At 37.3% G+C, this 13,852-nt stretch overlaps 1 protein-coding gene across 1 annotated transcript; it reads left to right on the top strand.

Annotated features, from left to right (window-relative positions):
- Positions 1 to 3,109: 3,109 nt before the first annotated feature.
- Positions 3,110 to 5,320, top strand: LOC145051021 (uncharacterized). Its single transcript, XM_078999177.1, has 2 exons — positions 3,110 to 3,251; positions 3,375 to 5,320. Exons 1-2 carry the CDS (start codon positions 3,110 to 3,112, stop codon positions 5,318 to 5,320), a joined length of 2,088 nt encoding a protein of 695 aa, XP_078855303.1.
- The last annotated feature ends 8,532 nt before the right edge of the window (positions 5,321 to 13,852 follow it).

Raw genomic sequence — 13,852 nt, forward strand, 5'->3', positions numbered from 1 at the left:
GCATGGTTGATAAAGTGTGACATCCCCATTTTTCACGGCCAGAAAAGACCGATTTGTTTATGCTTTGTTTTAAAATTAGAGTAATCAATTGAAGAAAACTGCTGCGGAATTTGTTCCCAAAACAAAATGTGATAAGAATTTATCAAAGCATTTCTTTAAAGAGATTTATTTTCATTAAATAACAAAATCTCGGGATGTGATGTTCCGATACAGACCAAAAGCATAAACAGTATAGAATAGACCTTACAACAGATATTTATAACTACTGATCTATAATTCAAAATCTCTCGTCAAGTCCACCAACTTATACTCTTGTGCCATTACCTGTAATACAAACAAAACTGAGTAGGTCAAGCTTGGGAGCCTGGTGAGCATATATGGTTTTCAACCCATAGTAAGATATTATATTTTATTTAATCATCAGACAATCAATCCAAATTACCCATCCCCATTATCTCCTTCGGTTTCTTAAAGCTTTAGCCTAAGAGTCAATTATCCTTCATTCATTCATTCCTAAGGATTGACCTAAGGGATTGGCACAAAGTCTATTTTCTACCACGGTTTATACAACAGGCATTACGTCACACAGTCGCCAGGGTTTATATAATAGGCACTAAGTCTCATAGTGTTTAGTGCTCGTTTTTCGATCTCTAAATGAACTAAAAAACTTATTTTTGTCCCCAGATTTTACAGTTTACATCATTTTTTGAGCTTAAAAAGATAAATTTTCATTAATGAGTGTAATCGACATAATATTTCTCGGTTGGTGTTTTTCTACCCATTCAGTTGGGTTTTTGACTTGTCTTGCATGGGTTCCTCATCTCTGATTCTATAGGACGATGAGAGTTAGGCTTCTTCTTATGAAGTCCAAAATTCTTAAAGGAATTGACGGCTTTCATCACCACTTGTCATCACAAGTGCAACTCGAGTTTCTTGAGTTCCCCTCCTCCTATTCTACAGGTTGGTGGGAGATGGTTTTCTTGCACGAAATCCATAATATAGCACATTGTGCTTTGCATCGGAATCGACGGTATTCATTTTACTTGTTAATGCAAGTGCAACCTGTGTTTCATGGGTTCCCCACCGCCTAGTCTACGGGTCATGGTGGGAGTTTGACTTCCTCTTATGAAGTTCAAAAATCTAAAAGGAATTAACGGATTTTATCTTGTGAATACAAGATTGCCTAAGCTTCTTAGGCCCCCACCACTTATTCAACGAGTCTTGGTGGGAGTTGGACTCATATTATAATGTCCAAATGGTTTCAGCAAGGAATTGACGGATTTGAAAGAAGATAAATTCATCACGAGCAATTAAGGCGAATAAAACATGTTTGGAAGATTGACCATGTCTCAGTTCTTTCATCATATCTGGCTCCTCGGGACTCCGATTTAGGCGATTCAAGATGTTTCGTAAACTGGACACAATTATCTACAAGTTTTAAGTTTTGAGTCTTCGCTGAATCGGTCGTTTTCCTGGTCATAATCGATGTTGAAGTTGAAGTTAGTTTGCTGTTAGAAAAAAAAAAGAAGCTGAAAATTAAAAAATTGAATTTAAGTGGAAGATCAAGGGCTAGAGTTGTACTAAGCTGAAAGTTGAAGGCTAGGGGTAATGTTGTTCAATTCTTGATAGTTGGAGGATCATTCATGCACTTATGCTTATATATATATATATATATATATATATATATATATATATATATATATATATATATATATATATATATTTGTTTATGTGACAAAAGGAGGAGGAAAAAGAAAAAAAAAACCTACTGTAGAAAGCGGCAGCTATCACCTCTCGCCATCTGCATCTTCATCATAAGATTCGTCCACACCACCATATGTGTTAAGTTCATTAAGCACACCTCATATTGCAAATCAAGAAAAAAGGAGACTTGAGCCTTCTTTTTGAGAAGGGGTCGTACAATGCTTGGAGGTTTTTTCTTAATTCTCTTCGTGGGGTTGTAGCGTACGACACATAACCTGGTCCATTTTTTTCCTTTTATATTTTCTGTTTATTTTATGTTTTGTTATAGTAGTTGCTTTGCTTTTTATCAGTTGACTTAGTTTTGTTATTAAAAATAAGAGTTAGACATGAGGTTTGGATTATATTTCATCACTGTTACACATTTTTGCTTAATGGAGTAAATTTAAGTTGGGGTTTAGTTGACATGGGTGAGATGATAATTTTAATGTAACTGATTTTGTTTAAACCAATTTTGTTGAAATCGGATAACATATTTAAATGTGTGCTTATTTTTTTTAAAAATATGAATTTTGTCGGGTAAATTTGATTTTGGCTAGCACTTGATCAACGTTAGTTAGGATTAATTTGCTTGGTTTAAATTTAATATTTACATGCTTATATTGACTTCGAGAGAAACTTTATTTGTGACATCGTTTGAATATAAATGTGCGGTTTCGTTATTTCGCTTAAACTTAACATAGACGTGTGTTAGGGCATTTTTAACAAAACCATTGGACTTAATGCTTTTTAAAATCATGAACTACATAGAGATATGAGTGAATGTTTTTAAATCGAATCATGAGACCGAGAGGTAATTGATAACTTTTGTGGTGTTAAGTTATTCGTTTCTATATAATTGGTTTGACAAATTAGTTGCATTAGAAGAACCATTGAACCCGTATAAGTCAACTAAACCCCATCTTTCTCATAATTTTTAAATCGTTTAATTGTTTTCCTTGTTTGTTCGATTATTCTAGTTGTCATTTTTACATTGCTGAATTTAGTTTAATTTTATTTTAGTAGTTTCTTTAGTTTAATAAAATCAATCACTTTTGCAATCAATTGCCTAGTTCTCTCTTCCTTAGAATAGGATAGTCTCTGTGGGTTCGATATCTGGTCTTACGACTATATTACTTGCACGACCTCGTATACTTGCGAGTACGCATTTTCGTCAACAAGTTTTTGGCGCCGTTGCCGGGGACTATTTTTACTTTTAAGTTAGAACATTAGGTAGTTGTCATTCTCTTAAACATCTTGAGGATATTTTACTCTGGCCGATCGAAGATTCAGACCACCTGAATTTGCGCTTGATTGGGAGATTGAAAGAACTTTGAGAGGGTTGAGGAGACTTCGGATTCAAGAAGATATGGGAGATAACGTAAACAATAATGGAAACAGAGGTTTCGAAGGAACAAACCCGCCAATTGTCAGTGCAACAATTAATGCTGACAATTTTGAATTCAAACCTGTGATGTTTCAGATGATCAATAACAATGGTCTCTTTGGAGGTATGTCTAGTGATGAGCCCTTGTCCCATCTGCGTTCCTTTAACCAGATGTGCGATAATTTCAAACAAAGAGGCATGACGTCTGATGCATTTAGGCTAAGATTATTTTCGTAAACACTACAAGGGAAAGCTAGAGACTGGTTTGAGTCTTTGCCTTCTGATTCCATCACCACTTGGGAGGAATTAAGAGAAAAATTCCTAAAAAGATTTTTCCCACCCACGCGAAATGCAAATCTAAGAAATGCCATCACATCATTCCAACAAATGGATGGTGAATCGTTATGGGAAGTGTGGGAGAGATGGAACAATTTGCTGAGAAAATGTCTGACACATCGACTCCCTGATGATGTGAAACTTGAGACATTTTACCAAGGTTTGGATGCTCAAACACGCATGCTAGTAGATACATCAGCTGGAGGAGCTTTGCTCACAAAGAGCTATGAGGAGAGCGTGGAGATATTGGATAGAATAGCAACCAATAATTTCCAGTGGCCCACAGATAGGGTACATGCAAGTGGTTCGAAAGGAAGTACACCGGCTGAAGTTCGTCTTGCAGCTCAAAATGATGCATTAGCAGCCGAGTTGGCCACAATCAAGAGCATGATGAAGAATATGATGTCAAGCAATGGGATGAAAGAGAAGAAGGTTGACTTTTGTGCGGTTTGTCAAGGCGTCCATGATTATAGTGAATGCCCACATAATCCTGAATCTGTATTTTTCATGGGAAGTCAAAATTTCCCACGACAAAACAATCCATACTCTAAAACATACAATCCAGGATGGAGAAAACATCCTAATTTCTCATGGGGTGGACAACAAAAACAAATGCATCCTCCGCAAGAGCAGTTTCAGAAAAGGCCTCAAAACCCGCCGGGGTTTTATCAAATGCCAAATCAACAAGTGAGACCACAAGGAGGTGCATTCCACCAGGCATCAGGAAGTAGTACAAAACCGGTAGCGCCTTCATCAAATCAAGAGATGTCACCTTTCGAGAAAGCAATGATGGAGTTTATGATCAAACAAGATCAAAAGACCGAGGCACGTGAAAAGAATCAAGCAATTGCTATGAGAAATTTAGAAAATCAATTAGGGCAATTTGCACAAGCACTGAACTCACGAGAACCTGGAACGTTGCCAAGTAACACCCAAAATCCAAGTAATGTCAATGATAAGAGGCAATGTAATGCCATCACACTTAGATCGGGAAAGGAGTTAGCTCCAAAGAATCATGACTTACCAGTCACAGATGATGAGCAACACCCGGTAAGTGTTGAGACTCATAAGAAGAAGCACAAATTGAAAGATGATGAAAAAGAGTATGTCGAGATTGAGGACATAATTGATGAGGAGTATGGGCAGAAGAAAGTGAACAAGGAAGGTCCAACAAGTTCAAGTCCAAGTGTTGGAAATCAAAAGAAGGCCCAAGAAAAACATGCTCGAACTGGTGCGATAGTTGCACCAACAAATTTGCCTTTCCCACCTAGGCAAAGTAAGTCTAAAGTCGATGATGGGCAATTTAAAAAGTTCTTAGAGATCCTTTCTCAACTTCATATCAACATCCCTTTTGTTGAAGCCTTGAAACAAATGCCCACATATGCAAAGTTTATGAAGGATGTTCTTACAAAGAAAAGAGTTTTTGGAGAATTTGAGACTGTTTCAATGACAAAAAGTTGCACATCAATAATCCAAAACAAATTGCCTGTGAAAAAGGATGATCCAGGTAGTTTCGTTCTACCTTGTAGAATTGGAAAGTTAGACAAGATAGGCTTATGTGATTTGGGAGCAAGCATAAATTTGATGCCTCTGTCTATTTTTCAAAGATTGGGAATTGGAGAAGCTAGGCCAACCACTATCTCACTCCAGCTGGCAGATCGATCAGTGGTATATCCAGAAGGTAAAATCGAGGATATTGTTATCAAAATCGACAATCTCTTTGTTCCTGCGGATTTTATCATTTTGGATTATGAAGCCGATGACGATTGTGGAATAATTTTGGGAAGGACATTTTTAGCTACAGCTGGAGCTTTGATTGATGTGAAAAAAAGGAGAAATCACATTGAGAGTGAATGATGAGCAAAGGACATTCAATATGTTTAAGGCTCTGAAGCAACCTTTTAATATGGAAGAGTGTTCATTTGTACGAGTCATAGATAACTTGGTACATGCAGAAGTGGCTCAATTGAGTAAAGTGACTCATGATATTGAGGAAATTGAAGAATGGAAAATAAAGGAAGATGTGAGATGGGTCAAGGAGGAGTTGGACCTAAAGGATAGGGTAACTACACCAACATTACCCTCTATTGAAAAAGCATCGGATTTGGAGCTGAAGCAGCTTCCAACACACTTAAAATATGCATACTTAAGAGATGATGATACATTGCCTGTAATTATCTCATCTCAATTTTCGAGTGTGCAGGAAAAAGAATTGGTTGATGTTCTCAAGGAAAATGAGAAAGCAATTGGATGGACGTTAGCAGACATAAAAGGAATTAGCCCGACAATGTGCATGCATAAGATAAATTTGGAGGAGGGAGCAAAAACATCTGTTGAACACCAAAGGAGACTGAATCCATTGATGAAGGATGTTGTAAAAAGGGAAATCATCAAATGGTTAGATGCGGGGATTATCTACCCAATTGCCGATAGTGAGTGGATTAGTCCAGTGCATTGTGTTCCCAAGAAAGGTGGAGCAACAGTAGTCCAAAATGAGATTGGGGAAATGATCACAAAGAGGACAGTGATAGGCTGGAGGATTTGTATAGATTACAGAAAGTTAAATACCGCAACTAGGAAGGACCATTTCCCATTACCGTTCATTGATCAGATGTTGGATCGTCTTGCTGGTAAGTCATTCTACTGCTTTTTGGATGGATACTCTGGATATAATCAGATTTCTATTGCACCAGAAGATCAACACAAAACTACTTTCACATGTCCATTTGGTACCTTTGCTTTTAGACGCATGCCTTTTGGTTTATGTAATGCCCCAGCTACATTCCAAAGGTGCATGATGTCTATTTTTTCAGACATGGTTGAAAATTTTGTTGAAGTCTTTATGGATGATTTTTCAGTCCATGGTGATACATTTGAGAGTTGCTTGAAAAACCTGAATGCGGTATTGCAAAAGTGTGTTCAACATAATCTTGTGCTAAATTGGGAAAATGCCATTTTATGGTAAAAGAGGGTATTGTGTTGGGACACAAGGTTTCTGAAAAAGGAATTGAGGTTGACCGAGCAAAGATTGAGATTATTGAAAGACTTGAAGCACCTATCAATGTCAAGGGCATTCGTAGCTTTCTAGGGCATGCTGGATTCTATAGGCGTTTCATAAAAGATTTCTCAAAAATAGCAAAGCCACTTACCCAACTTTTGGAGCAAGATTGAGAGTTTATCTTTGATGGTTCATGCAAAAGAGCATTTGAGGAGTTGAAAAGAAGACTTACTAGTGCACCTGTCATTGTTGCACCTGATTGGGATGAGCCATTTGAGATCATGAGTGATGCAAGTGATACAGCCATTGGTGCAGTACTTGGGCAGCGAAGAGGAAAGTTTTTCCACATGATTTACTATGCTAGCACCACCCTGAATGGCGCCCAATTAAACTACACAACCACTGAAAAAGAGTTTTTAGCTGTGGTATTCTCACTTGAAAAGTTCAGATCATATCTTATTGGTGCAAAAGTGATTGTATACACGGATCATGCAGCAATCAGATACTTGATGGCAAAAAAAGATGCCAAGGCAAGGCTGATCAGGTGGATTTTGTTGTTGCAAGAGTTTGATCTGGAGGTCGAGACAAGAAAGGAGTTGAGAATGTGGTTGCAGATCACCTCTCAAGGTTAGATAAAGAGAGTACAAAATATGATCAACCAGTGATTCAAGATAGCTTTCCAGATGAGAGGATTTTGAGAGTGAGTGGAGAACACCCATGGTATGCTAACATTGTGAATTACTTGGTAGGTGGTGTATTTCCTGATGGGTTTAGTTGGCATCAAAAGAAAAAGCTAATGTCTGATGCTAAATTCTATTTTTGGGATGAGCCGTATTTGTTTAGACTAAATGTTGATAAGATGTGGAGGAGGTGTATCCCAGAAATGGAACAGAAGCAAATTCTAGAAAAATGTCACAACTCAGAATATGGAGGTCACTTTCAAGGTGAAAAGACTGCAATACGTGTCCTGCATTCAGGATTTTATTGGCCAAGTCTATTTAAAGATGCGTATGAGTTTGTGAAAAGATGTGACAGATGCCAGCGGACTGGAAATATTGGAAGAAGACAAGAGATGCCACTAAGTAATATAATGGAAGTGGAGTTGTTTGATGTTTGGGGGATTGATTTCATGGGACCCTTTGTGCCTTCTGATGGAAAGATGTATATCTTAGTTGCAGTAGATTACGTCTCTAAATGGGTTGAAGTTGTAGCATGTGTGAGAAATGATGCGAGAACCGTAATCAATTTTCTAAAAAAGCAAATATTCTCTAGATTTGGCACTGCTAGGGCTATCATCAGTGATGAAGGCACTCATTTTTGCAATAGAATGTTAGGAGCCATCTTAGCTAAGTACCAGATAAAGCATCGAGTTGCCACTGCTTACCATCCTCAGACGAATGGCCTTGTTGAAGCCAATAACAAACAGTTGAAGACCATTCTTGAAAAAGTCGTAAATGGGTCAAGAAAAGATTGGGCAACAAAGTTAGATGACACTTTATGGGCTTATAGGACTGCCTACAGAACAAGTTTGGGGACATCCCCATATCAGCTAGTGTTTGGAAAAGCATGCCACTTGCCACTAGAGTTGGAGCACAAAGCTTATTGGGCATTGAAAGAGTTGAATTTAGACATGAAGGCAGCTGGAAAGAAAAGAATGGAGCAGTTGGTGGAACTTGAAGAGTTTAGGATGCAAGCGTATGAGAATGCCAAAATTCAAAAGGAAAAAGTTAAGAAATGGCATGACAAGAAGATCTTGAGAAGGGAATTTACTGAAGGACAATTAGTTTTACTTTTCAATTCAAGATTAAAGTTATTTCCAGGAAAGCTGAAGTCAAGATGGTCTGGCCCTTTTAGGATTGTCAGGGTTTGTCCAGGAGGTGCATTGGAGCTAATAAATGAGAAGGATGGAGAAAGATTCCTTGTGAATGGGCAACGAGTGAAACATTATTTTGGAGAAGAAAAAGAGGATGTGGCTGTGCTTCACCTGAAGCCAGTTGGAGAATGATCTGGTCATTTTTTTTTCTTTCTTGTTTTAGTTTTAGTTTTAATGTTTATTATTATTTTAGTTATTTATTTATTTTATTATTTGTTTTGGTTTTGGTTTTGGTTTTATTTTTGTTTTTGAAATTTTCATTTATTTTTGTTTATTCATGGTTTCATATTTCATTTTATTTGTTTTGTTTTGTTCTAATAAATCTGTCGAGTGTGCAGCCCTTGTTTGCTATCCAGGTAGTTGGTGGTGAAGTGAGAGTCGTGGAAAGGAATAAGTTCGAACTATGCTTAGAGATCAGCCGTCAACAATATGAGTTCTTGGATTATCATATTATGTGAGACGACATACCATCAAGGAGTATTCTTTTTATTCTATTTTTATTGCTCGGGACGAGCAATGTTTAAAGTTTGGGGATGTGTTTAGTGCTCGTTTTTCGATCTCTAAATGAACTAAAAAACTTATTTTTGTCCCCAAATTTTACAGTTTACATCATTTTTTGAGCTTAAAAAGATAAATTTTCATTAATGAGTGTAATCGACATAATATTTCTCGGTTGGTGTTTTTCTACCCATTCAGTTGGGTTTTTGACCTGTCTTGCATGGGTTCCTCATCTCTGATTCTATAGGACGATGAGAGTTGGGCTTCTTCTTATGAAGTCCAAAATTCTTAAAGGAATTGACGTCTTTCATCACCACTTGTCATCACAAGTGCAACTCGAGTTTCTTGAGTTCCCCTCCTCCTATTCTACAGGTTGGTGGGAGATGGTTTTCTTGCACGAAATCCATAATATAGCACATTGTGCTTTGCATGGAATCGACGGTATTCATTTTACTTGTTAATGCAAGTGCAACCTGTGTTTCATGGGTTCCCCACCGCCTAGTCTACGGGTCATGGTGGGAGTTTGACTTCCTCTTATGAAGTTCAAAAATCTAAAAGGAATTAACGGATTTTATCTTGTGAATACAAGATTGCCTAAGCTTCTTAGGCCCCCACCACTTATTCAACGAGTCTTGGTGGGAGTTGGACTCATATTATAATGTCCAAATGGTTTCAGCAAGGAATTGACGGATTTGAAAGAAGATAAATTCATCACGAGCAATTAAGGCGAATAAAACATGTTTGGAAGATTGACCATGTCTCAGTTCTTTCATCATATCTGGCTCCTCGGGACTCCGATTTAGGCGATTCAAGATGTTTCGTAAACTGGACACAATTATCTACAAGTTTTAAGTTTTGAGTCTTCGCTGAATCGGTCGTTTTCCTGGTCATAATCGATGTTGAAGTTGAAGTTAGTTTGCTGTTAGAAAAAAAAAAAGAAGCTGAAAATTAAAAAATTGAATTTAAGTGGAAGATCAAGGGCTAGAGTTGTACTAAGCTGAAAGTTGAAGGCTAGGGGTAATGTTGTTCAATTCTTGATAGTTGGAGGATCATTCATGCACTTATGCTTTATATATATATATATATATATATATATATATATATATATATATATATATATATATATATATATATATATATATATATATATATTTGTTTACGTGACAAAAGGAGGAGGAAAAAGAAAAAAAAAAAAAACCTACTGTAGAAAGCGGCAACTATCACCTCTCGCCATCTGCATCTTCATCATAAGATTCGTCCACACCACCATATGTGTTAAGTTCATTAAGCGCACCTCATATTGCAAATCAAGAAAAAAGGAGACTTGAGCCTTCTTTTTGAGAAGGGGTCGTACAATGCTTGGAGGTTTTTTCTTAATTCTCTTCGTGGGGTTGTAGCGTACGACACATAACCTGATCCATTTTTTTCCTTTTATATTTTCTGTTTATTTTATGTTTTGTTATAGTAGTTGCTTTGCTTTTTATCAGTTGACTTAGTTTTGTTATTAAAAATAAGAGTTAGACATGAGGTTTGGATTATATTTCATCACTGTTACACATTTTTGCTTAATGGAGTAAATTTAAGTTGGGGTTTAGTTGACATGGGTGAGATGATAATTTTAATGTAACTGATTTTGTTTAAACCAATTTTGTTGAAATCGGATAACATATTTAAATGTGTGCTTATTTTTTTTAAAATATGAATTTTGTCGGGTAAATTTGATTTTGGCTAGCACTTGATCAACGTTAGTTAGGATTAATTTGCTTGGTTTAAATTTAATATTTACATGCTTATATTGACTTCGAGAGAAACTTTATTTGTGACATCGTTTGAATATAAATGTGCGGTTTCGTTATTTCGCTTAAACTTAACACAGTCATTAGGGTTTACACAATAGGCACTACGTCTCCTAGTCACTAGGGTTTACACAATAGGAACTATGTCTCATAGTCATCAAGGTTTACACAATAGGCACTACGTCTCATAGTCACCAAGGTTTACACAATAGGCACTACGCCTCATAGTCACCAGGGTTTACACAATAGGCACTATGTCTCATAGTCACTAGTGTTTACACAATAGGCGCTACGTCTCATAGTCACCAGATAATTCATCTACCAATGTTCTACCCAACATATTTGTAGATATAAAATACATATACGGTTTAAATCATTAAAAACTTGTATAAAACATCCATTCCACACCCATCTCAAATATACAAACAATACATAACACATAACACGTATTTCATAGAAAATACTTCATATTTATGTGTTAGAAGAAAGTAACTACACACTCACTTGATAAGACGATGATCGGACATCACCTAGTCTCTTAAAACAATCGTTTCCGATAAAACCAGGATGTTTTCCCAAAAACCGGACTTCACGCGGACAGAGTTTCGGCTTGAAAATATAATTTTCTCGGGAACTTCGGAGCTTCAGGTGTTGGGATGATACCGGGGCTTCGGGGGTATAAATTGCCAAGAAGAAGAAAGAATAAGGTGAAGAAGTGGAAAAATATGCAACAAAACTCGGAGGCCCCGCTGCCCTTTTATATGGGCTGTCCCCTCGTTTGTACGTTGAGCGTACTCAAAGTTTACGCGGGGTGTAACGCCTTGTCGACATGTACGTTGGGCGTACTCCAGGTACGTTAGGCGTACTGGGTGGATCGGTTTCGGGTGTGTCACGAATTTGGGTATTATCCAAATAATTTTTTTTTTATAAATATATTTTAATTATTTAAAAACTTCATAAATTCATATATTCCTCATACGAGCTCCATTTTTGACGTTCTTTATATCCATGCGTAGATGAGACTACACTCTACACCTTTCGTTTAGACTCCGTCGGCTAATTATGAGTTTATTTTTATTATATTATTTTTAGTAGGCCGGGATAGAAAAACTCCGTTATAAAATGATAACTTCTGCATCTGGCGTCCGTTTTCATCTGTCTTTTTACCGTTGTACTACTATTGACGAGATCTTTGATTCTCGTTTAGGTTGTTTCGGCTAGAAATCGCTCGATCTCATATTTGAACTTTGGGCTGCATACCGCTAAGTCGAAACTTCAAAAAATCATAACTTCCTCATACGAAGTCAGATTTAGACGTTCTTCTTATGCACGCTATTGGTTTAATCTACAACTTTCGTTTAGATCGCTAAGACCAAATATCGCTCTATCGTAAATTCACTATTTATGTCGCGCTGTGTCGTGCCGGTTCTGTCGCGAAACTTCGACAGGTCATAACTTCTTCGTTATAACTCGGATTTCGACATTCTTTATATTTTCGGAAACCTTGCCACGACCACTAAAACTTAGTTAAGATTATTTCATTCTAAATAATCTTTTATCAAAAAGTCACTTTTGGTGCTTATCGTCTCTAAATTGACTAGCCCTGATCTACGGCCGTTACAATTATCTCCCCTTAGGATGATTACGTCCCGGAATCATCAACGAAATTAGGAATTGTATAATGATTCCATACGTTATCTTTCCATCCTATGTAATAACCGTGATGCTAAATCTGGCACCTGTTCTTCGTACTGTGTTGGACTTTCAATCGTAACCTACAAGTTACAAAATAAATCCTTATTGAGGACTCCTTCTTCTTCTTAGGATAAGTACATCTATTGTAACAGGTCGATGGGTCATGTTCTAATGACCTCTCATCGTATGATGCAATGCTCTAACTCAAGTCTCTTAGAGTCAAATTCCAAAGTGGAATATACATTCCTTCATATTCTAATGTGATATAGTCACATTTTAAAATGTAGCATCTCTAGCTACTAACGAGCGCGATGCTATTGGTTGCATTGATTCCAATCTTCTGACTTAAGTCAGATGCTACCTCGAACTTGGTTCTCCGAACCACATAGCAAACTCATTGTAGTCGGACTCAATTTGATATGACCACTAGGGTCGGAATAACAACCATCTTACTAGTCATTACCGAAACAATGGTAATGACATACTTGAATAAAACGGAATCAATTACTAGCATCTTGGTAACCTTGTGACTTTCCCTGATCCAAGCGTGAGTCATGTGCTTCTAGTAGTATAGATCTCTACTACTATTCACACCTACTCATACTCGTCGCAAGTATTGTCTCTCAGTCTAACCAAGTCACCATACAAAAATCACACAATCATTTAACACATCAGATATTAAAACCATAAATATCACATAGATATCGAAACCAAGGTTTATATTATTTCTTGAAACGATTACACAAAGGTTCAAGTTCACCCTATACTATGCCTCTAATAGGCTAAACCACAAGTTACTATTTGCCTTGCTACTTCATAACTTGGTCTTTGGATATAAAATCCTCATCCTTGATTCCTTGTGTGATTGTCTGCTTCGTCGAGGATCATGTGGAATGCCCTTGGCTATGGCGGTGTGTTTTTCTTTGGGCAGTCTCTAGAAACATGCCTTCTTCGTTATACTCGTAGCACACCTTTTTGTTGGATGTGCACTTGTTAGCGTAATGCCATGTCTTCCCACATTTGTAGCAAGTCATCTCCTCGCTACACTTCCCGAAGTGTTTCTTTTTACACTTCTCGCACCACTGAGCTTCATCTCTTCCCCCAGATTTTGAGAATTTGCTTTCTTTTTTGATCAATGAAGATCCCTCATGCTTCCTTTTCTCTCCAACTTCAGCTCTCTCCAGAACTTTCTCTCTTATTTGAGTCTCGACATTCCTAGCAGCCCAAATGGCGGCTTTCAGAGTGGTCGTTTGCTTGACCATCGGACCAAAGTTCGCTGGTAATCCGAGGGTAAACTTGTTGACCTTGGAAAGTTCCGTTGGAAGTAGGTAGGGAACAAGTTTCACTTTCTCTGTAAAACTAGTAGCGTACTCGGTGACACTCTACCTTCCCTTTTTCAGATTCTGGAACTCATTATTGATTTCCAGAATATCCTGCTTAGAGCAGTATTGCATCTTTAGTTGCACCACAAAATCTTCCCAAGATATCTTGCTAGCTTCTCCCTTGGGCATCGAACCAGCCAGTAGCTT

The sequence above is a fragment of the Lactuca serriola genome, chromosome 1 (assembly GCF_051521515.1).
Source record: "Lactuca serriola cultivar US96UC23 chromosome 1, Lser_US96UC23_V15, whole genome shotgun sequence".
NCBI classification, from domain to species: domain Eukaryota; kingdom Viridiplantae; phylum Streptophyta; class Magnoliopsida; order Asterales; family Asteraceae; genus Lactuca; species Lactuca serriola.